The following is a 25,929-nucleotide window of genomic DNA, read 5'->3' on the forward strand; positions in this document are numbered from 1 at the left end:
AAAGCCTCAAAGCAGCTTTTCCACTGAAGCCAGTATTCACGACAGTAAGACTTGTGTTCAGGCCTTAGAATTAGGTCAAAAGAACATTTTCCTTTTGTTAGATTAGGGCTGATTTCTCTTAATTTACCTCTGTATAGTAGGAGACATGAAAAAATTACCCAAAAAAATCTACTTAATAGTAAATGCATTTCACGTGTAGTTAGATAGTGAGTTGGAAAAAGAGCATAGGAAAGATAACCCCATCTCTAACCTGGGCTTATGTTTTTAATTAACTCTAAACAAGTACAGTGATACATTCCCCTGAAACTGTTCTTATTTTGTCACACTTCAACCTAGCTTATTTGCCAGCCCTTTGCTTACATCATGGGATTCAAGGTCAACATTCTGTTAATAGCTCTAGGTCTTTTCACTTTAATTCCTTATTAGCTAAAATTAGCTATTCTGATATGCACATTTTCACTATACGTGCCAACTAAGCATGGAATTTAGTAAATGCTGATTTATAATGAACTGTAGAAATCCACTGCTCAGTATAAATAGGATATAGATTTCAAGAATACACTTATTTTTCTGCCTGAAAGCCATTTAAAAACAGTTGTACAGTAAAACAGTATGTGCATTTTGTGATAAAGAAACATAAGGAACTATGTACCTTCTCTAATAAGAAAAATTTTGAAAATATTTCCTTATAACATCTTCCATGAAGGTATAGTAACTATTCTCTTATAGCCAATGATAAGATAGATAACTGAATTAGCTCTTACTACAGCTTTTTTACCTCATGAATTACAGTAAATAAGATTGAAAACATAATTTAAAAAAAAATAACCGATTGTCTTTAGGAAGAAACTTCACAGATGGGAATAGAGAAAACTTCTGCTGCTTTTACAGAATCAGTGTTTATCTGACATCATGATTAATTAATAGTGAAATACTTGCAAATCCCACACATTTAGTGGGTAAAAATAATAAATGTGATAAATGGTAAAGATAAAGAATGGTAGCATTAAATAATTAAAAAAGTAGAATTTTATTACATTGTGATTTGAACAATTGCTTTTTGTTTAACATTACTATATTTATGATAGTATATTAAGTTTAGGGTGTAAAGGAATTGCCTACTGTGTATACATTTTGAAATAACATCCCTGCTTTCAGGATGTTAAAGTAGTGGGACACCACGGTGTGTTAGAAATTATTTTTAGGGAATATTAGCTGTCCTCTTGAAATGCAGCACTGGGTTTGAGTGCAGTCCTGTGGTACATGTGGTAAATAGGTATGGGCATGCTAGAGAGGAACTACTACAGAGTAAATGTGAGAAGGCAGAGCTGGGGGGGGAAGTGTGGGAACCATTGCTCTAAATAGAAAGGGCAAGACTGTATGGAAGAACTGAGGGACACACAAATGAAATGACTTGCTTAAGGACTTACAGCAGGTAAATGGCAGAATGTGGGATAGAATTAGTTCTCTGTATGGGCACATATAACTAAAATGCTTGTGACTCTGAGATGCCACCTTCTGAGTTGACTGGCATGATTTAAACAAAGTTATCTTCTTGGGAACACAGATCTTTAGGAATTGAATAAAGAAATAAAATAAATGTCAGTTTCTGCCCTGGTTTTTTTCCTCCCCACTTTCTTAATTTTCTGTTGTGCTCAAACCCAAGCTTTAACAAGCTGCAGTAGTAAGGAGTTACTCTGAAGTTACTTGAAGTCCAGAAGGAAAGCAGTGTAATTCAGAAAGCTAAACTGGAATACAGAGGTTTCTGTAAAGGAGATGGCACACAAGAGAGGCAGAGAGTGTAGCAGGACAGCATCAGCGAGCTCTCCCTGCAGAGTGAGGTCTGGCAGAATGCGTCACCTCCTCCTCTGCCTCCAGGAGAGTTGACCTAGCTAGTTGGGCTAGCATGGTAGGAGGGTTTGAAAAGGAGGTGGCAGCTGGAGGTAACCTCAGTACCTTGCCAGTTACCTTGATAACATGGCCACAGTCTTGTGAAGGGATGTGGAGGGGTTGCAGATGCTTCTGTTTTGTTCCAACCTAAACAGCAGCTATAGAGGAGGTGTAAAAATTTCATCTAGGGTGCTTAAAGATTTAAAAAACAAAACAAAAAACCAAAATCAGTAGAGAAGAAAAATGCAGTACCACACAGCCCTGCACTGAGATCCCTACATGAAATGTGTTTAGTTATGAGGCTGGAGTTGCCTCCGACTTTTCAGTTTATTTGTGAAAGAAACAAATCTGTGTGAGGTGTGTAGTGTGTATCCTTACTGCTCAGGAGTACATTTGTGGGTAAGAAATCGAATGTGTCAGTGACATTAGTATTAGTAGCGTTGAGGCTGTGATGGTCTCGTGGTATAAAGCAAAATAGATTTGTGTGCTTGAAAGCTTATCTGTTTTTCCTTACTGTATCATTTGGCCCAATGAAAGGTATTAGGTTTCCCTACAAATATAGCCTGCTGCCAGAGCAGTCTAATGGTCTCAGGAATATTTCACTTGGGTGAGTTAAAAATAAAAATTGATTACTCGCAGCTGTTAAAACACAGTTGACTACTTGACATAATTAATTTTCAATGAATCAACATTAATTGTGATAATTAGTCATAAGAATTATTTAAAATATTCATTACTTTTTATTTTTGGTAACATTTTGAACAAGAAATGTGTGTTCTGATACACCATGGAAAAATTTGTATGATGATAATAAATAAGAACCTGAAATCCAAATAAGGAAATGGAGCAATATGAAGCCAATTTCAATCACAAATTTACTCTTTTAATTATGTGAATGTTCTTGAGGGGAGTGAGGGAGGGATAGAGATAGATAGATAGATAGATAGATAGATAGATAGATATTACTTTGGTCTGGATAATTCACTATCCCCAGTGCTGATAATGCTATCATGAAAGACTTTTTGTTTTGTTTTGTTTTCAGTGCTTAGGACTTAGAAGAATATTTAATTTATCTACATAGGAAATATAATATTAAGTTGGGTTACATAGTGTCAGGTGGAGCACAGAAGTTCATTTGGTTTATTTCATTTGACTTGCATAGCTAGCAATTTTGTTCTCCTTGCAGCAAGGGTAACAATTTTGTGCCACCTTCATTTTACATACGCAGTGCTTTTCAGCATTGTGCTCACACACTTCATAAGCTGCTTAGTTAGCTACGTCAGCTGAGTACAGCACCACCTTTCTTCACAAGCATCAACCTTTTTAACTCCAGACTCCTTTCTGCGGTGGGTCACCAGCACTAATTGTGTATCAGTCATCTCCAGGTAGCACATCTGTACTGCTGTTACTGGTATCGTGTATGCTTGCAGCTATACTTTGTACGTGCACTGTATATACTGAGGCAAAAGGAAAGTAAGTTCACTTCTTACTATTCTGGGTAAACTTAAAAGGGTTTGATGTATTTTATTTCAGCTAAACATATGTATAGCTTCCTCCCTGACCACAAGTCAGTATGATCACTGAACAAATAACAGCTAGTTCCCCATATTACCTGTTTTCTTTCTTTTCAATCCACCTATGATCTACTTATGGGCTTGCTGAAATTCAAAGAAATCTTTGCATTGATTTCAGACAGGTAGAATTATATCCTTGAATATAAAGTCTTCTTGCCAGGGTGTGAATCATCTTGTGCTTCTCTGTGAAGTTTCGTGTTTCTATAGAAGTGATAAATCACGCAGAATGCCGAATCACTGGTTTCTCTAAATTCCCTCCAGTTAGTGTAATTTGTTTACGCGCCGTCTTTGCCAGACCAGTGAATTTCCCCCACCTCACACTGTCCCAGCGTGACCCTCAGCACAATTAGTGTTGACGAGTACCATCACATTGTCTGTTTCTCTGTGTGGTGTTTAGGCACTTTCCATCCTACAGCAGTATGGCTGGGCATAAAATCATGATGAAATTACAACTAATACAAAAGGTGACAGCCTGTCTCCTTAGCAACCTGGGCCACTGCACGCATATAACCAGCCCATGCCGAAGTGAAAGACCTAGTACTTTTTCCATGGTGTTTACTGGCAAGTCTCAAGATTAACTACATCACCCCCCTGAAGCTTTGCCATGAACATAGTGTTCACAGCAAAGCAAACTACCTCTTCTTTTTTGCTTGTACAAGCAGAGGAGGATTTTGCTGGATATAAAATAGGTACAGATGTGATGATGTCTTTGCAGAAGGTAGAGAAAGCAAGTAGCGTTTTCTTCGGTTTCAGATAATTTCTTCTGGGCTCTCTGTGTTCATGCCCCGCTGGGCAAAGCAGGCATCAGCAGTGCTGAGAGGCACTCTCAGCTCCAGAACTCTGTACGAAAAGGACAGATGTTTCCAAAAAAATAAGTGTCTTTGAGTTCCTGATAGAGACAGGAACATAATAAAAGATAAGTCATCAATGGCATTTTTCCTTTTTGTGTTTGGCTTTTAGAGATTTTTGCTCTGCAGGGAGTTGCAATAATTTTCAAGGCAAAAGAGGACTGGGGCATTCGCAAGTTCTTAGCTTGTAAACTATGACTGAGAGAACTCCTTCAGATTTCAGGGTAGAATGTTGTCTGTTAGCCAACATATAAAGCAAACTGCCAATGTGCACCTTTCATCAAGGAAAATGCTGTAAAATTTGATTCTTGCTTTAAAAATTAAAATGAGTGGCCTTTGTGTTTATCTCAGTGGTGCATAAATTGGTAAATTCTAATAATAAATCCCACAGAAACTGAAAACTTGTTTCGAACTAAAGTGATCATTAAATTCATATATGTGCTGCATACTCAGTGTCAGAAGAGCAGTTAATTTTGTATGTTTTATGTGAGGCTGATCTCACTATAGTCAAGCGAACTCTCTAAAACGTACTAGGTTGCATGGTCTACTGGCTGAATTTTTGTAAACAAAGCGAATGCAGATTAAGGGGAATATTTTTCTGAAAGAATCACTGCAGGCTCTGATATTAGAATGAAGGAGAATCTGATAGTGTTTAATTCCCCTTGGTTAGAGTACCAGTATTTTGCCATAGTGTCATTTTACTGCCATGTACCATATTTACTGGAGGTGTAGCTGTTAGCTGTGGAGCAGAAGACATACTCAGATGGGTTATACATCTCTTTCTCTTTGGTAGGTACATTGTGAAGCTGAGAAAAGCTCAAAGACTTTTTTTTCTTTTTTAAAACAGCAGTTGCAGTATACTTTCTTTTCCCCATCCATTATAAGTGCAAAGGCCTCTGATGCTCATATTATTTTAGTGTTGCTTGTTAAACTTTCGAAGACTGAGATAGGTAGTAAGATTTGCCATCAGCCTGTAGTTAGAAGCAATTGTGATGTGCTTATAGAGGAAAAAGTGGTGGTGTCTTTGAATGTGGGAGACCAGCTATGTTTGCAGCACTGCTGAGGAAGTCCAGTGTGACCTTGAGCAGGTCCTTCTTTTCCTTTCCTTGAAAATGAAAATATATTCCTCCGAGTCATAAAGTTTGAGAACAAATAGACAAATATTTGCAAAGGACTCAGCACACTGATGAGAAACAGGCAACTTCTGAGGTAGTCACTTCCAGGAGAGGGGCTCTAGCAGCTTTTTAACCAAGCAGATAAGTATTTTTCATGTATTTAAAAAAAAAAAAAAAGGAGAACACGGTGCATTTAATTAGTCACATATGGATAAGCTACTTGCAGCTGGAGTCATGGCCTTGGAAGCTGATGTGTTGTTTTGGGGGTTTTTTTGAGGAAGTGTCCTTGAGTATACAGATGATTTGGGGAACTGTATGAAGAAACAAAAATAATCAAGAAATACAAGCTTCCCTGTCAATCTCTGAGCAAAACTGCAATGAAGGAGACTTCAGCCCAACAGCAAATATGGCCACTTTAGAATATATTATTTAAGTATCTCTCATGGATCTCCATGCTGACTTTCTTACAAGTTTTTACATCAAATTCTATTTCTTTCCCTCTCTCTAAGGCACAGTATAAAGAAATGAAATTATCATATAGGCTTCTGAAATAAGGGTGGTGGTTTAAAGCGCTCTGCTTGCATTGCGTAGAATCTATCTACTGCACAGTAAAACTCATCTTTTTTAAGAGATAGAGGGATCTCTGGGATGAGATCAAGGCTATAATGAACTCTTTGAAGAACTAAGAAATATTTCAGAGCTTTCACTTAAGACATTCTGTTGAAGAGAAGGGAGGTGGGAAAAAGATCCTCGCGTGACAACTTTGAAAAACACCACATTAACTAACGAAACTTTGCCTCTTCAAGTTGGAGAAAGAAATCCCTGAACCCTCTTTTGCAGTGCCTACTTTCATTTTTCCCCATTCTGTTTATTTGATAATTGATGTGTAGGGGAATGTGTATGTATGTTCTCAAATGGTTTGCAGGCATTTTGCTGATCACTTTATCATGTCTTAAAGATCACTAGTGTTCCTCAGACAATAATTGAGAAATGCTGGTCTAATACTCTATTAGAAGATTCTTTGACATTACAGCAATAAAGGGGAAATACCACTGTCAGTAGAGTATGAAAAGAAATTTAGTTAGAAATACTAACCTGGAAAAATTGAGGAGGAAGAGAGAGATCTCAACACATTTCAAAACATTGATAGATAATTCAGGAAAGGTCTTAATTTTTCTGGACTGATTTGCTCTAGGAAAAGAACTTAACTATTGGTATATAGCAAAGGAATTAACTAATGCCCAACTTTACTGCCAAAAAAACCCCCAAAGATTTTGGTATTATTTTAACTAGAATGTTCAACACCCCTGATTTCTGATAAAATAAATGATGAGTGCTGTATGATGGGGTCATGAGTCCCAGAGTAAGAGATGCCTGTTGGATGGAATCTCTACCAGAGGCAGGAACACCTCTCTTAGGTGCAGCTTGTGGAGAAAGTAACCAAGAGGTTAAGCTGGAATCAGCAGCTTCCCCAGGAAAGGTTTTCTTAGAGCAGGCTGTGAGTGGCGCTCTGCCAGCAGCTACCTGGGGGTGCTGACTTGCATGTTGGCTTCTCTGCAAAGCATTGTCCCAAATTGAAGCCCTAACACAAGAACTCAGAAGTAATACAGAAGTAAAAAGAAATGTCTTCTAGAACATAGATACAGCCACCCTAAGTCATGCTATCAGAAATTCTGTTTATCATCTTAAGTACAAATTACTAACAATACTTAAAATTATGAGAAAAATCATGGAAGCTGATACTAGCAACATGTGGGGATCTGAAAAATTTTCAAAGCAGTTGATCTAATTGATGAGATTTGGGAAGACAAACTTGCAACAGGATTCCAAATCATGATAGAATAAAAGGCAGTGAAGCTGCAATTTTTGTCTCATCCCTTTGCAAAGATAAGGCCTAAATTTAAACTTTAGTTTGAATATCACATTTAGATGCAGAATTGTTTCCAGCTTATATGAATAGTTAGCTTATGATTAGAATGTAAACAGTGGGTTAGCTGGAAGTGTGCATCAAGTTTGTGATATAAAACAGTTTTGATGTCCAAGGAGAGATTCCTGTTAACTTCAGTTTTTCTTAGACAAGGTACATGGTATGTTAATTAAGATTTTTTTTAACTACTCAAATCTAGTAGAGACAAACTGAAAAAAAAAAAAAAAAAACCAGAAATGACTGATGGATATTCTTATCTAAACAACAGCTGTGCAAATCAGTCTATCCTCATGAATAGTCATAGAAGTTAATAAGAATAACATCAATAGGGTTCTCTGCTATTGTAATAGGTTTCTGTAAGAAGTGCTCTCAAAACCAGAATTCGGTAGTGTTCTTTGTATAGATACTTCAAGCATCTCATGGAGCTTAATGTATTTTTAAAAAGAGGGAATTGTTTTTAAAGAAGACAAACCTAAGAGAAGTTCTAATTTACTGTTACATTTTTGTGGGGTTTTTCCTAACTGGGATATACAGGCAAAGATATGGATTTGAAAGCTACGTAGGATTTTAGACATGACTCAAAAAAGTACTTTCATGTCACACGAGGGTGGTGTGAATTGTGCATTAGGTTAAAGGGTTGTTTTCTCTGCTTTTTTCTGACAGGTCATTGCTTGTGAACAACAGTATGACTACTCATATGATGCTCGATGTGACGTATGGTCCTTGGGAATAACAGCTATTGAACTGGGGGATGGAGACCCTCCTTTATTTGACATGCATCCGGTGAAAACCCTTTTTAAAATTCCAAGGTATGGCACTAGATGGCTGTCTTCACTCACTAGTTTGTTCAAAGGCAATCTAGTCAAAGGAGAAAGAAATATTTGGTAAACATTTGTGCTTCAAATCCTAAGAAACTCTCATAGGAAAAGACATTAAAAAGCTGTAACGTTAAAGACTTTTTCAGCCTGACTTATACAATAATTTATATTTAGAACGCCTTGAAATGATAAAGATGTACGTATTTATTCTTATCTTAGAATATAAAATCATATAATATTAAGGTACCTCCCTTCAAAAGTACTATTCTTGGCTGCTATCGATGAAAACATTTGTTTCAAAAGAGGAAAAAGCCAACATTTGTAACTGTTGAATAACGTTTTTAAATGTTATTCCCCTAGGGTCTTAGGCTTGTTTTACCACACAATTTTGACAATGCTATGAAGCAGTCTGACAGTTTCAGCAAACTGTAGTCATAATTTATTTTTTAATTTACTCAAGGATGTTAAAATGTGAAGATTTGGATTGTCATACATGGATATGAAAAAGGGATAGAAATTCCCTCTATGCATAGTCATAAAAATTATCTGTATTATTTCATGCTGTCTGGTTTTGCTTTTGTTTTGTTTTCATTTCGTTGTGTCTTCCTGAATAAGTTGAGATTGACAGTGTAAAATAGAGTTTAACCACATAACAGTTTGTAATAGTAGAAGAAATATAGAAAGAATTTGTCTGTCATTGATTAGACTGGCACATACTTGTCTTTTCCATGTTTTGCTCATAAAGAAAGAATCACCACTGACTGATAACAGTTTAAAACCTTCAGCAATACAAGTGTTTGACCTTTTGTTATCTGCACAGTTATCGTAGGCTTTTAAAATTTCTTCTGATTGCAATTTGCATTTCTGATTAAGTCTATTTATATGCAGATGCAGTTGTGCTGGGTTCTGCGTCATATAGTTATCTCCTTCTACCCAGCTCAGACACGAACTGCCACCACTCTTTCCAAAATTATTCATACTGAAGCAGCGATTCATCTTGTTGCCTTTGTACAAGTGTAAAACAGGTCCTGGCAATTAAGGCAGTAAGGGAGGCTTCAGATTACTAAAGCAGTATCTATAAATTTTATCAGCGCTCGAAACAGTTTAAAAGGACAGAAGTCATACCAAAAGTAACACCAAGCAGTGGGAAGGTATATAGAACAGGGCACATAGAGGCTTTGATTTCTATCTATAGTTTACCTCTTTCCCTATTTGTTGTAACATCTCTGTATGACTTAGATACTTCACCTTTGTTTTGCTCTCTGATGAATTAAATAATGGGTACATTTACTAAATAGAATGGTAGCAATTTTTAAGTCCCTCTACTTTGCATTTTATGAGCTATAACCCTGTTCCTGGTAACTGTGCATTCATAGTGAAGTGGCCTATGATGAGTGCTGGATGGCATAAGGGCCTGGGGTGTAGGAAATAGAGCTTCTCTCCCAGTACTTGTGTGAAGTCAATTCAGAGGGATAGTAAATTCGATCAAAAGGTGCATTCCCCTCTCACAGTTGTTTGACAGTTTAGAAGTAATCTTAGTGCAGTTCCTGATATCTGTGCTGCAATTCACACATTTCTAACAGCACTTTCAACATGAGCATTGAGGCTTTTCTCAGGTTGAAAGTGGTTCTTCCAAGCACTGCCTGTTGAGTGGTCAAGCAGCTATGTATAGAAGCATTGCAGCTCACCTTCTGAGACTGTTCAATCCAAAATCCTCTGAGCTTAGGGATCTGACATCTTTACACTTTCTACTTTCATGATAATATCTGTGTCTGAAGTTATGAATGCAAATGTTAAGTCATTTGGTCATTTTTACATAGTTAGTATCCTTGATTATCATCTCTGAGTTTATCCAATAGAAATTCTCACCTATTATAACATCTAGTAGCAAAGAAGCCTACAAGGTGGCTATATTTTACTGGAAGAACTCTCTCCATTTGTGTGCCACTCTCTAGCTTTATTTGATAACCCTTAGCTGCCTTATGAGAAGATGAAAGGTACGGTCAATCCCTATTTTCTCCCCTTCACATGACTTAATGTCATTGTAAGATCCAATCGAAAGAAAAGGAACCCTGCTGTGTCCTTCTTTTTTTTTCTTTTTTCTTTTTTCTTTTGTTTTTCATTATCGCTTCTCAAGCACTTGCCCAAGACTTCCTCTGCATCTATTTGTGTATTTGAGCCAAAGCTCTCAGCCCTAGTTTTTGGCTCAGTGAGACTACAGTTAGACTCTGGACTCAACAAGTTTCTTAACTGAGACTAACATTTGTCACATCTCCAGAGGCATTTGTGCTGTGCAGGGGGATCTTCATGTATTAAAATTGCTCTGCTGATACCTGCAATCAAATAGCTTAGGTTAGCGTGGAGTGAATGAGAGGCAGTGTATTCATGTGGCTCAAATTCTTGTCTCAGCTGAGGGGTGGTAACCACTAGCGCCTGCCACCTCCTGCTTTCCGTAGGAGGCTGCCTGCCTGGGCTTTCCCTACCATGGGCTCTGCTCCACCCATCGTTTAAAACAAGACGTAATTCTGCACATCTGGTAAGATGGAGGAAGGGCTCACTCAGCTGACTGCTTTCAGTTCTCAGATGGTGACAGCACTGCTCTCAAGTGAAATCTGGAGCTTAGTGCTCCTGAGGGATATAGGGAGAAAGAACTCATTCAGCTAGGTTTTGCTTTCACCTGGAAAATGGCCACTAGCAGGGGGCTAGCAGTTTCTGAAATTATCTCACAACTGTAATTTGCCATTCAAACCGCATTAATGTTGGAGTACAATGGAGCTGAATACTAAGGCACACGCTTCTAATTCTGGGATTCTGGAGGTAGTTTCAAGACCTGGGTCAGGAAGTAATAAAACCTTATATAAATCCAGCCTTGTGTATGTACCCATACTCTAATTTCTGATGGACATACACATAATGTAATTTGTTGGTAACAGCTCCTCTTTCAGCTGTGGTTTCTTGTGGTTTGATGTGAAACTGGCAAATCAGGTTTCAGCTATTGTTAAATGTACTAAATGCACTAATACCAAATGACACCAAAGTGTGTTGCACAGTTATGGTTTGACTGTGGTACCACACAGTCCACCGCCATTTTATCTGGAAGTGTAAAATTGCAAGTAATGAGCAATAAATGTAATGGACTGTTGATTTACTGTATGTATCTGATTTCTGTATGTGTTCTCCCAGGATAATTTTTGTTGATTGGGCTGATGTGACTTTAGTTTGGAGAAGAAGAGGTGAAATTGCTATTCACAGTAAATGACACTTGGACATCCTTCAGGCAGAGAGTTACCAGGAATTATTTCCTTGTTCCCCTACATTATTGACTACAGTTGATTCATATCTTTCTATTTAGACTGCTTTCTGTGTGCTAGACTGCTCTGTTTTGTGTGCTGCTGATTTTTTTACATTAGCAGAAAACTGCAATAGTTTTCAAGTTTTATTATCAAGCACTGATCTGTTGTCATGAATGTACTTAAAAATGTTAGTAATGGCAAAATTGCCAAAACTAGATGCAGAAATCTGCGTGTGTGTTTCCACAGAACTCTCCCATTCCCAAGTAGGGAATAAATTGTTTCTATGTTAGTTTAGTCGTTGGCTTTTTTTCTATAGACAGCCAATAACTGTGCCATTAGCCTTGGCATTGAGTTTCAACTTAGTGAGCTGTGGAGCTAGTCTTAAATTAATATGATGGAAATCAGTGAGTCTTTACTTTGACTTTATAGGGTTTGAATCAACCATCAAATGAATGATTTTGTACTAACAGTCACAGCAGTTACATATCCCCAAGATCTTTGGAGATGTCTTCTTGTGTAGAACTCACATGAAGGATTAGGCTTTTACTGTTTTCTTGTGCTAATTTAAGCAGGAAAATGGGAAAAGCTAACAGTAGCCAAACATCCTACACTGTGTTCTCTAAATGAGAAGCAAGTAAGTTATCAAATTTAGATGGTACTAGTTACAAAGCTTAAATTTTCTTCCAGTAGGTAAGAAATTACACTTCTCTATACTTTCTATACAGCAGTTATAACCATGGAAGAGAAGGTTAGAGTGACACTGCTTTAGAAAATTAAATATTCAGCAAAGAATACTCAAAATTTCAGTCGCCAGGAAACTTTATTCCCAAACTTAAGGCTTCTGTTAAACTTAACACCTCCAACTAACACAGGTCCACATCTGAACTATATAACTTGAACCAGGGATGGACTAAGCTTCAGGTTGAATGGCCTAGAGGTTTGCAAAGGAGCATGTCTGTGGATGCATCATAAGACCCTAAGATGTTAGGGAGTGTAGTGACAGGACAAGGGGCAACGGGTTCAAGCTGAAGGAGGGTCGATTTAGATTAGATGTTAGAAAGAAATTCTTTACTGTTAGAGTGGTGAGGCACTGGAACAGGTTGCCCAGAGAGGTTGTGGAGGCCCCATCCCTGGAAGTGTTTAAGGCCAGGTTGGATGAGGCTTTGGGCAACGTGGTCTAGTGGAGGGTGTCCCTGCCTGCAGCAGGGGGGTTGGAACTAGATGATCTTTGAGGTCCCTTCCAACCCAAACCATTCTATGATTCTGTGAATTCACCAAGCGTCTCAAGTCAGGCCTGAAAAATAGGTGATCCCACAGTGCTACACTCCCCTGAAAACATGACCAGTGTTGTACAGCAGGAGATGCTGGATGCTGAGCACTTTTGCAAACACTGTGTTTTTTAAGGTATGTGAGTATTAACTTTGTACTTTTGATAATATGAGCTGTGGGCCAGATGCTTAAGCATCTTCCAGTGTTTAACCATTTTTCTTGTCCTACAGACAATGTAGTGTCTGCAGCAAATACCTGATAGCAAAAGTGGAGCGAATAAGAAAATACCAGTTAAATTTTAAGTCAGATGTTTCATTGGACACTAGCTTTCTAGACCTTATTTCTGTATGTATTATGTAGATTTTGGAAGAGAAGGGGATACAAGTTCATGGACTAATGCAAATTTTAAAAACTTCTTTCATTCATGAACATTTTATTATATGAATATGCAGTGTCTTGGAAACAGTTGTGATACCACATGCATGAGACTTATTCTTAAAACTGCTAATGAGAAGGAAGCATTATCTTACAGCAAATGTTAATGTTCTGTTTTGCAATGATGCACACATTCTCCCTCATCAAAATGAATTCTTGGATCTAACTCATAAATCTCCTGAAAAGGGACCTCCAGTGCCTAGAGACAAAGATAAATCATACTGCGAAGACACTGAACCATGAAATGATTCTGTTAACATGTCATCTGTCTAGAATATATTTTCAAATCTCCAACAGAAGGGTCTAAATTATGAAGGGAAGGTGGCCTAGCAAAGCTGGTAATTTGGGAGTTAATACTTTTAACCTCTTCCATCTGGTGCCACTACTTTAGGTGTGTCTGTTTTGGCAAAATATTACAAAGTAAAAGATTCTCAAATACTATTACACCTAAGCTTTTTAAAGTAAAATAGGTCCATAAATTCTTCAAACAATGTTGTGATAAATGTTACATCATATCAGTACTATCTCTTAAGGTAGCAGTGATTTAAAATTTTGAAAAGTAATGGTTATGAAAAGTAGTGTGGCAAAGAGGAGATAAAGATTGTACATTGTAGTCTGGAAAGGGTGGCTGTATATACCAGTGTAAAGTGAGGATTTTGGATCATGTTGCAAAGATCCTTTGTTTCAGGATCTCTCTCTTTACAATCCTGTTTACAGGGAGGTGATAAATGAAGAGCAATTTTCTAGGTTACACTGACAGCTGACACTAACAGAAATTGAACCCAATTCTCCTCTCATGTCTGTATCAGGCAAGTGTTGCTCTTCTGAAAGCAGAAGGCACTTGTTTTAAAACTGATTGGTGATAAGAAATGGTTGTTTAATTTTCTAACTCACAAAAAGTGAGAATTAAATGAAATTTCATTAAAAATTACTGTGCTTCATTAATTCATGTTAAATAGCCAGGAGCGGGATGGAGTTGAGCTTGTGAATACTCATTGAATGGTGTAGTTCTTCACCTGTGTTAAGACATAAAGCTCTTGGGAGTGCTTATTGGTTTGAATTTAGTGATGCTTGACTGCTTCAGGAGCTGACCTGCCTCTAGCAGAACCAACTTCCTGGTAGTTTGCAGGTAGGCAGTATAATTACCTTTGTACTTTCTGTGCAAACATGGACTTCATCTTTAATGTTGGTAATGACCTCTGAAGAAGTTCTTTAAGAGTACTCAGTTATTGTCAATTTTAAGGTATGATCATGTCAAGAGAGAGAATAGACCTGTTTCACTTCAATAGATAGTGTGACTGTGGGCCAGTCATATGAGGTAGCGGAGCCAAAATATTTGCACCTTCACTTTGCTTTGTTGTATACAGTGTGGAGCACCTGGTGTACTACAGGTAGTTTCATCCATCTGAACAGGTAAGAACCATTGTGGGGACATTATTTTTTGGAGGTAACATTTAAATATTAACATTTTCTAACATAGCCTTTCATATTGCAGCTGGCTTTACCAACATTTTTGTAATTTTGCCATCTGCATTGGTACTGACATGAGACTGATATATCATGTGGCATACACTTTTTCTGCTGTTGCTTGGAACAATAAATACAAGTATGTGTTGTTGGACAGTAAAGATTAGAGTTGATTGCTTTTGTGAAACAAAATCCATAAGAATTAATGGAATTGTAGTTCTTTAAAATGAAGTGTTTAAAGTAATTAAAGGAATATGCTTAATATAGTCATATGATTAATAATTTGGCAGCAGGTATACAAGTTTCAGAGCACAGTATTGTTTATTTCTTAGTACGAATGTGAAGTGCAGTTACAGCAGTGTGACTAAACTACTTCAAAAGACCACATTCTGCCTATGGTTGTAGGGTATCATGATATCCATACAAGTTATGTATACTTGTCTGAGCAATAATTTGACTTTTATGTGTTATTTTATTGTCTGATACATTTCATGGGACTTCCATTGCTTTGCAATTGTATTTTTATAGAAAATCCCAAATACTAAAAATGTAAGGTGACATCTTACATCTAAGAGTATTATGGAAATATCTAATGAGCAGAAATACAAAGTCCTCAGGATCCTCCCTGGTTGGTATATGAATAGCAAAGCGATTCAAGGATAGAGTCTATAGGTGAAAAAGAATACAGATCTGTGACTGAAGATTGGGAAGACCACTACTAGTTCTTCAGCAGGTCACAGGCTCCTCATATAATCTTTAACAAGTCAAATATATCTAGATTTTCAGAATTATTTAGGTCCTCAAATATATTGTTAGGTAGCTAGTGGAATTTCCGAGAAGCACTTCTATGTTTCATTTCTGTTAAAATTCTTTTAACCTCCATTCTGTGTTTGATTTTTCCAAAGAGTTCAGGATCACTGATTTCACAGAAAGTGAATCATTGATGTATTTTTGAAAATGTCAGTGTGTGTGCTTGGCTATGTCGTCTTCCACAGAATCACAGAATGGCTGAGGTTGGAAAGGACCTCTGGAGGTCATCTTGTCCAACCCTTCTGCTCAACCTGGATCACCTGTAGCAGGCTGCCCAGGACCATGTCCAGATGCCTTTTGAGTATCTCCAAGGATGGAGACTCCAAACCTCTCTGGGCAACTTCGCAGTGAAAAAGTGTTCCCCACAGGGGGAACCTCTTGCCCTGTCACTGGGCACCACTGAAAAGAGCCCTGGCTCACTCTTCTTTATGCTCTTCCTTCATATATTTATATGTATTGACAATATCCATCCTGAGCTTTCTATTCTCTGTGTTAAACAGTCTCACCTGTCTCAGCCTTTCCTCATGTGGAAGATGCTCCGGTTCCTTAATCAGTCTTAGTGATCCTTTGCTGGACTGTCTCCAGTAGCTTTGTATCTCTCTGGTACTGGGAAGCCCAGAAATGGACATGGTACTCCAGGTGTGGCCTCATCAGTGCTGAGTAGAAGGAAAGATCACCTTCCCTAACTAGCTGGCAACACCTCTCCTATTGCAGCCCCAGGACACCGTTAGGCTTCTTTTCTGCAAGGGCACATTGCTGGCTCATATTCAACTTGGTGTTGCCAGGACCCCCAGTTCCTTTTGTGCAAAGCTGCTTTCCAGCTGGGCAGCCCCCAGCATATACTGGTGCAGGACTTTGCGCTTCCCTTTGCTGAACTTCATGAGGTTCCTGTCGGCCCATTTTTCCAGCCTGTTGAGGTTCCATCCCTCTGGATAGCAGCACAACCCTCTAGTGTATCAGCTGCTCCTCCCAGGTTGGAACATGAGCAAACTTGCTGAGTGTGCACTCTGCCTAATAGGTATATGAACTGGTAAAAGTCAAATGCATCCTAGGGTTTGAATATCAGACTTAAATAGATTTTTGCCAGGGTTGAACTGAGTAATGAGTGGCTGGTAGTAGCGTTACCTTCATTATACCATCTGTGTCTAAAAAGCAGAGACCTGTTTGTGTCTAAGACCATACCAAATATGAACAGATAACTAGTCTTTTAAGTCTGGTAGCAGATCTAAAGATTGAAGTGTATGCGGTTAGCAGCCATATCATAGCAAAATGGGGTCTGTCCTCCATTATCTTATGACATTTTAATATATTTGAGAAAGTGGTTAAGTATTACAAATATTTTTATATACTACATAAGACAGTAGAGAATCAACCCTAAAATTAAATCACTTGGTGCAATTTCCCTCCTCTCTTTCCTTAGCTATTCAGTTATCACATAACTTATGTACAACTACATAACTGTTTCTTATTGATTTTGTCTTTCGGTTCCTTTTCATAAGTTGTGTACAGATAGAATTTGATTGTGCAGATACATTCTTTGTTCAGATGTATGTGGCTCGTTGTTGAATAGCTTGTTGTAAGCATTTACTATTTCAGATGTTAGGGAAGACTTTGCCTGCATAGTATGTTGCTGGTTTTTGATTCATTAAGAGTGTTTCCTCCAACTGGCTTTCTCATGAAACATGCAATTACAAAGAGAAGAGTATTGTTTTATATGCATATTCTTCGGTGCTTATTTAAAACAGACTGTTTCAGCAAATATTCCTGCCCATATATTTGTTCATGGAACATTCATGGAAATTATACGCAAAAGAGCTAAAATGTATGCAGCTGAAATGAATTCACTGAGAAACTTAAATGAATAATCATGAAAATAAACATGCTCAGCCCTCAGCCATTTTCTGAACAAACAAAAAAGAATCACTTCTGATATTCCGTTTTATTCATTGTGCTGCACTCTAACCCTCTCTGAACTCTAGGTGGAAGCTGAGATGCCTCACAGATGTTTTTAGTGACTCCATATGCAGTTCATTTCATGCATTAAATGCACATAAACTGTTTTAGTCAACCAGTTTCTAAAATAAATTATTACTTTTCAAAATTCATTGCATAAGTAATAAGAGACTGCTAAGATACAGTAAGTGCCATTTTGTTTTGCTCTAGTGGAAAATTTCGTGCTGACAAGGGCAAGCCCTGAAGTCGAAGAGCAGTCAAGTGATGAAAGGCACATCCAGCAGGAGGAGAGGTGGTAGATAGACATCTACTAACCATTGTCTCCTTCAGAAGTGAGGATTTGAAATGTGGCTTAGTTGGATTTACGGGATAGAACTGAGCTACAAAGTCTTGCTTTTATTATTGTAGACTAAAAATACATGGGTTTTAGTGTGTTTTCAAAACTGGTCCCCATTTCTTGACAGAAGTAGAGTAGTTAACAGTATTGTCTATAGTAGTCCTGAGGCAGTAATACTGTGAGGGTAGTAGAGTAATACTTACATATAGTAGTTACTGATTTTTAAGATTCATACTACAATGCGTGGTAAACTGGAAGTTGCAATGGAGATGTAGCATGGTTGAATTTTTTTAGTGCAGCAAAATATTTGTGCTCTGCATTTAAAATGAGTTTGAAGACGGTGGGAAAATCAGTCAGTTATAAATAGTTAACAGCCAATTTTCCACCATTCAGCCAACAGAACAGCTTCCTTCCAGGTGGATAATTCACATGTAATATTGCTTTGCAGTAAGACATTTAGTGTTCAGATATTTTTATATGATTGATTAATATACTTTGTTATGGAAATAGATTCTTAGGATAAAAATAATTGAGGTAATCTAGGAGTCAAATTGCTCAGTAAAGAACTAGGTAGCTGCATTTTCAACATATATATCTACATCATTACCAGAGGTTGCCGAGAGGCTGTTGATGCCTTATTAGATAAGGTTTAGATAGATTACCTGCAGCACGAAACAATTTACTGAGAACAGAAAATGGGCTTCCAATACAGTCTAGAAATGAAACATCACAATTATTTGAGGTACTCTGTAACCTTGGAAACAATTGAGAGCAGTGACATCAGCAACAATTATGTGCAATTTTTGTCTTTAGTTTATCACCAAGGTAACCAGAGCAGGTTTCCCTGCTTGAAATTTTAAGAATGTCTTGATCTAGTATTAAGTGAGCATGCATGAAGCAGACTATTTAGGGTCTGTTAAAATTGCATTCTGCTTCCCTTTTACAATGATCCTTCAGGATTTAAATTGTGTAAAGTCACAGAGGTTTTGTGTGGGGTTTGGGGGTTTTTTTTTTCTTTTTCTTTTCTCTCTGAAACAGCTGCAGGCAAATGAAGCCTTAGTTACTGTGTTAAATTTTCTGAATATTGGAAAGAAGGGAAATTAAATTCCTCATTGCGTTCCTTTTGCTGACCCCAAATACCAAGTATTACAACTGCACATAGAGGCTGCAAATTGCACTGTGTTGTTTCTGGGGATGGACTCACCCACAGCTGAGGACATCTGATGTTCCCACATCTAACTTCCTTCAGGGAAGCTTTGCAGTAAAGTTTAGGTTCACAAGTGACTTGCTGTCAGTGCCACCTGAGAGGAGGACACTTGATGAGTGATTCCCTTAGAATTCTTGGATATGAAAGATCCTTAGTCAGCCCACCTCACCTTGCGGTTGTGCCAGTCAGGAATGGCCTAATGTGATATCCATCTTCATGCTTAATCCAGAGAGGGTTTTTTTTTCTGTAGTGGGTCTTGGGGAAAGTAATCTTTAAATTAAAGCCTAGTGGGAAAACCTGTAGTCCCCTTCATAATTGCTCCATGATGGGAAAGCTATATGGGGTTGGAGCCATAACGTAGACAGGGAGGATGTTCAGACCACGCGGTCTCTCGTTCGTGTGTGACTCAATTTGAGAGAGAGATATTTTACTATGAAATAGCAATCTGTCATTTGTGGAGGTAAAAGGGGGGGGGGGGGCTGCAAAAAAGTTGCTTTTTTGTTTAAGTCTGGAACACTATCTCAGGTTAAAGCCACATCAGTTGGCAACTTAGAAATGCACGTATAAATTTGCATTCCTGCCTTACCTGTGATGTCTACTTTGTCAAACACTTTTTTTTTTTTTTGCATACGTCTTTACCCATAGGTCACTGCACACAAATTACATATTTGTGTTCTTTTGAGTTACTGCACATTCAGCTTATGATTTGCAGGGCAATTAGTGTGCAGGCAACTTGTCATACTTGTGCCTTATAGATGCAAGTTAGAACTTGATGTTTGAAGGAAAATAACAACATTTTGTTCTTGTTTGGATTGCAGTCCTGAAGAAGTGAAACTGCATTTCAAGCCATTAGCCCTGTGGGTTTCCAAAACATACTTTATAGTCTATGGTTAATGTTGGAGTTCAGCAGCCCACATCACTTATAATGAATTGAGCCAAGTAAATTAAATTAGATTTTTGCATGAAAAAAGATAATCCCTTCACACAGTTTGGTATTGCAGAGAGAATAAGGCACCTCATACGTTTCACGGTACCAGAGACTTTCATGGGATGTAATTGAAAAACAGATACCTTTCTCAGAAATAGAATATTGATGTTCATATTTGTAGAGGAATTAATTCACTGACTGATAGAAGCAGAAGAAAAAGAAAGACAAACTTTTTAGATACTAGTCACATTCTAGCAGGATTGTAATTATCCCTGGAATTGTAATGAATGTGTGCTGGTTATTTTATTTTTGTAATAAAAAGTCACCAAATGCCTATGTGCTTTGCCCTCTGAAGTAATTTCTAGAAATATGGAATAACAAGTAATCACACTATTTGCAAACATATTTGGTGAAAAGGAGCTGTGCTTTGAAAGGTATTGATTTGCTTGTTACAGTTATCAGTTTGATTAATGTTAAAATTCTATGCAGTATATTTAATCATTACTCATGATTAGTGCAGTAACAATGCACTACACATCTACACATTTACTATTAACAATTGGTATCTTATATTTCTTTCCTATCACAGGTGTAATTGTAAGTTAGAACTCATAAAAATTTTAAAGAAATATTTATTGGAGTAGACATTGGTTATAAATCTTTATAACTATTCAGGGAGTTAATAATGATTTCAGTGTGTTTATTTTATGATAATGAAAGGCCATTTAGATTACAGTTGTATTGCATCTTCTCTCAAGAGTTCCTCCAAGAGGTGCAAGTTTTCACCAGTGTTGTAAGGCCAAGCAAAACTCCTAGGCAAGACATCAAATACTGCATTCTGTGCAGAGAGACCACATTTTACGTATGAACAAACTGAAATGTAGTCAGATCAAATGACTATGTGATGCTAGGTTCACAAAGGTTACAGTAGTGTTGTTTGAAGAAATAGCAGGCAGGGAATAGAGAAGAAGAGGAAGAAAGTGGTAAATAATGGTGAAGGCATGGTGAATTGGTCTGTAAGTCAGTTCTGTGATAGCAGCTGTATTTATATGGAGCTAAATGTGATCTTAGGCATGTAGGGATGCAAAGCAAAGGGCATGTGCAAGGGGTGGGTTTCAAAGTGCTGACTTGGATGATAACTTAACTTAGTCTGTGCTGTGGTAAAAAGGTTCGGTTCATTCATGCAGGTGTATAAGAGGAATTCAAATAGTAAACAACTAATTTGTCCCGTGTTGTTAGTAATCCTTCAAAAATAGCATTGAAAGAGTACAAAAGATATAAAACTAGGCTAGAAGACTGAAAAAGAAATTGGTAAAACTAATAAAAACCAAGTGAATCTTCCAGGAGAAGTGTAATTGTTTTTAAAGAGAACTATGTTTTATTGAAAAAGAGTGTCAATATTTTTATAGTATATCCAAAAGAAGGTTGGAGGCAAATTGAGCATAGCCCTGGTTATCTCTAGTGGTATAAGGTATTTAAGACTAGCATTTTAATGTACTTGGCAAATGAATGATGAGATCCAATGACTGAAAGTTGTATTTACAAAAGAAAAATTAAGATACATCTATAGGAACAAGGGAAGCAACTCTTGTGCTTTTGGAAAGGGAGCACTTATGTTTTTTTCTGTGCAAACCTTGCTTCAGTAGCTTGAGGGAGCAGGGGAAAGGAACATTTCTGCTCTTGAAAGAGTTGATATCTATGCTTTGGCATCCAGCACCACAGTCTCTGAGAACATTAGGAAAAAAAAAAAAAAGTAGTAACAGCTTTCATCTTTCTACCTGGTTGACTAAAGTGATTTGACTTTATGCAGTTTAATTTGGTTAAATTAGCCAAAATGTAATTTCTAGGTTTCTTCATTCACAGTATAGGTTATATCAGATTCCCTCTTATCAGACTATTCACGTATTAGAACAAGTGCTGGGTAAAGATATTCTGAATTACAATAAGATAGCTTTATTGGGCAAGTTGATGATCCATGATCTGCTGCCAGCATGCAAACGCATCAGACTTTTACAGGCAGCATCTGCTTGAACTGTCTGGGGAAACAAAAAGAACAGAAAACATCTTACACTGGAACAAAAACAGAGATCTGATTTGATGAAAGTGTAATTTTCTTCTATGTTTAGCCATCCTACGTGTTATTTAAAATTGAGTGCTCATGTCATGTCAACATGTATATCATCACCTCTTAGTTCCTCATAATTAATTACTGAGAGGAAATTCAGGAGGGAAGGAAGAATTGTGTTCCATATTATACCCTGTATTTTTATTGGTGTAAATATATTTTACTTCTCAGTTGATTTATTTTAAAGTTTTGGTTGGGTTTTGGTTTGTTGTTTGGGGTTTTTTTTATTTCATTGTTTCTCGTATTGGATATTCAAGTCTTGCAGAACCTGTTATGACTTTTTTAAGACTCCACAGATGCAGATAGTGCCCACCCAACTCAAACATACAGTAAATGCTCTTTGTGAGAGCTTCCTTTGAGGAAAATTTAACTTCTTGGTCTGTTCAGTTGAGAGGATCTCAGCAGAGCTGTGTCAGAACTCTACACTCCAGAAAAAGCAGGGAAGACAGGACTGTGTAGTTTTATTGTTGTTAGGTGCCAGAAAATGTCAGTCTTTCCAAAAGGACACAAATGCATTTTTCCCAGATTTATTGAGAAAATAGAGTGCTTGCTTGTTGATACCATTTGACTTCATTTGGAACATAATTCTAGACATCATTTATACCATGGTTCTGGTTGCCCACAAAACATTAAGTCCTTTCCCTATGGCAAAAATTGAATAACTTTCAGGGCACTCAGATTTCATCTGAAGTTTTGCTTTTTGCTTTAACAACATGCTTTTCTCATAGCTGCTTCTTTATTCTAATGTATTCTTTCTGCATTCCTCCACCACCAGCTAGCTACTTTGCAGTTTTTACCCATTCCTGCATATGCAGGCTGTAATATGGTAGTGTGCCTTCTGTGGTAGACACAGTCTGTCTTCAGAACATACCTTTTTTTAAAGGTCTGTATTGTATTTCAGTTTCCTAGATTATATCCTTGGTTATTTTCTTGTTTCATCTCCCCATGCCAAATGTCAATGCTCTCTTACCTACACCGAATGATTTATGTCAGCTCTTTTCTTTCTTTCATGTTGCATGACTATCCTAGTTTAAATATTTTAATTATCCCTCTGCTAACCTTTCTTTCTCACTTCTGTCCTCATTGGTCCTCTCTAAGTGTTTAGTGAATGGTGCTTGTAGGGTTGGGTCTTGAGGGGGGGGGCGGGGATTGTGAGAATACCCTATTTTTGCCTTTGGGGATTTTGGTTCGCTTGTCTTCATCTTCTTTTTTGTCTCTCATTTTTACTTTTTGCTCTTCTCACTTTGTTATTCCTTTGATATTTTTCCCAGTCTTGACATTGTCTTGTCTTTCCTTTTGCCAAGATGTTGCCTCCTACATTCAGAACACTCCCTTGTCCTAAGTCTGTCATTTACCATTGCTCCTTTCAACTCTTCTTTTTCTCTGGATGTGTTAACTTATCCAGGAGATGCTTCTTTGCAAAGCTTACCCTACAACATTCAACATAGGTGTTGGTTAAATCTTGCATTAAAAAAAAAAAAAAAAAAAAAAAAAAATTGCTTTGTTAGACATTACTCGCACTGTTAGCTTTTCTTGCCTTAAATTTATTTTAACTACTTTCATTCTTTCCTAGATTCCCTAGCTTATGTTTGTCAATATTTTTCCCAGGATATTTTCTACAGCCTGCCCAGCTGTTTCAAGAGACACATGAGTTTAAAGTTAGTGTCTTACAGGCTTACAGGGACATGGTCTCATTGATATTACTGTGATTTAGTTCTGCATAAGAGAGGGTTTATTTGAATTGCTGTCATGGGACTTTTTTATAATGAATAAATTCTTCATGTTTATCATACTGTGTTTATTAGTCTTCACTCCAGTTATAATCTACAAGGATTCCCAAGTCATATAGGTTTTTTACAAGCAGACAAAAATTCAAGTGTTTTAGAATAAAGCTTATTGAATGGAATTGGAGAGCGAACAAGTAAATTCCATTCCACATACAGTCCTCATGCTCAGAAGACATATTACCTTAAATTCCTTTTTTAAAAAATGGTACTCTTACACATCTTGTACACTTCTTTACACTTCAGCATTTATTCAGTCTATTACTTCAGAATTTTTATAATGATCCTCCTAATGGTCCATTGGAAATATGCCACCATTAACTACTGCATTCCCTCTATAAGTATTCATTTATGAACCAGACTGGTAGGGCTATCAGAATAATATCAGTTCTTACAATGCTATGAACAGACTAAACTGAAAACAGTAAGTAAGGTTTGAGTCATAAGGTACAAATAAGGAGTAATCCTTGTTTGCTGTTGAAAATGCAGAGTTTAAGTGCTTGCTTTTGTCAAGCATAATGATTGAATTCCAGGTTCAGTATCAGCCATATCAAGCATATGGTAATAAACTCTTCTTATGGGGTTACCGTTAGGTTTATTTGTATTTCTGTAGAGCCTCAACTACGAGGAGGTTCCCCTCTGTGAAATGGAAGGCTGAGAAGGTGTCTTCCTCTTTGAAAATAAGAGCTAAATTAGACAAAGAAATGAAGGTAAAGAAGCAGCATGAGTGGCAAAACCACTTCTGTGGTTGTGTAAAGCAAGTTCCCCTTTTCATGGGAGTAATGTAGTGAAAACATTTTACTCTGGGTGGAAAGAAGGGCCCCAAAGAGCGTATCTCAGGTAGTTGGAAAATCACAGGTACCCTGTGTCACCTCACTTGTCCAGGACAAAATGAAGCCTGTTGTCAGACTGATCGTGGTATGGCAGTGCCTTTGCTGCTCCATGTGTGTCCTGGGCAGAGGCAGGTCTCAGCAGGAACACGGAACTGTAGGACCAGGTTCTGTGTCGGACTCCAAAGTGTCTAGTTCTTCCCTTGGCAGTCTTCCTCCACTTAAAAGAAGCAGTTTGTGGCATCCCTCTAAGTCTTCCTCTCCTTGAGCCAACTTTTAGCTTTCCAAGAGGATCTGCTTCACTGGGCAGTGCCTTCAGGCAGGTGGCCTACTCAGGCCTCTCAGACTGGCTGGTGTACATGTGGGAGTTTGAAACACGTACAATTCAGGACTTGCCCTTAGAAATTTATCTGTGGGATTTTCACTTTCAGATGTTGACAGATAATTTGCTTTCCCATACAACTCTACAAATATGCGGTGTAATTGCAGTATTTTAATATTCCAGCTACAGAAGTGTACTGTCTAGACGCCACCATATGTATTTCAGTCAGGCACAGAAGTATTACTGTCCCATTTTTATTTCTTTGGCAACTGACGTTCTCCTGCTTTGCAAATTCACAGAGCAATGGTTTTAATAGAAAAGCAAAATACTACATTGCAGTAAAGATGTGAACTGGTTATAAATAAAAATCCTCTACTATTACTTCCTCTGTTTCAACTGCTGTTAATTTGCTGGTGCCTCTTTAGCTCTCTGAAACTTTTGTGAATAAATGAGGTGACAAAGCATAATTGTAATTCAGTTATGCTAAATATTTGTTTTGAAGCTTGACCACTGGAATGCAAAGTTGTATGTTTTCACCTCCATCCAAAAATATTTCTGAAATAAAATACTTGTTTCTGTCTCAGTGAAGCCAGAAACTGAAACTGGAAACTGAAGAGTAAATGACAGAAATAAATGATGCCTTGTCAAGTCCTGAAAAAGGCTAATGAAACCTTGCAGCTGCCAAATCTGACTGAAACCAGTGGCCTGTGAATTGCAACATTCAAGGGAAAAAGTCAAAGATAATCCAGATGTTCCCAAGCAGAACACTTTGCAATACTTTTTCATCCATTTTCTTTCTGTCTGTATGAAGTAAAAAATTGTATAATTGAGATTTGTTCTAATACATTTTCTGAAGGTTATTATTTGACCTTCAAAATAATTTAATGTGCTTAGCACGTTATTTCTGCCTATATTCGTTACTTTAAAGGTGACTTTTAAATTATCAGATATATACCATTTTGAAACACAGGATTGTTCGTGTGAAGGAAGCTTCTTA

At 37.4% G+C, this 25,929-nt stretch overlaps 1 protein-coding gene across 3 annotated transcripts in view; it reads left to right on the plus strand.

Moving 5' to 3' along the window:
* MYO3B (myosin IIIB) overlaps positions 1–25,929 on the plus strand; it is a 206,688-nt gene that overhangs the window by 37,762 nt on the left and 142,997 nt on the right. For all 3 annotated transcript variants that reach the window (XM_054830464.1, XM_054830465.1, XM_054830466.1), the window contains exon 9: positions 8,018–8,163. In XM_054830464.1, coding sequence (XP_054686439.1) covers positions 8,018–8,163 — 146 coding nt within the window. The remainder of the gene's footprint in view (positions 1–8,017; positions 8,164–25,929) is intronic.

The sequence above is a fragment of the Grus americana genome, chromosome 6 (genome assembly GCF_028858705.1).
Source record: "Grus americana isolate bGruAme1 chromosome 6, bGruAme1.mat, whole genome shotgun sequence".
Lineage (NCBI taxonomy): Eukaryota > Metazoa > Chordata > Aves > Gruiformes > Gruidae > Grus > Grus americana.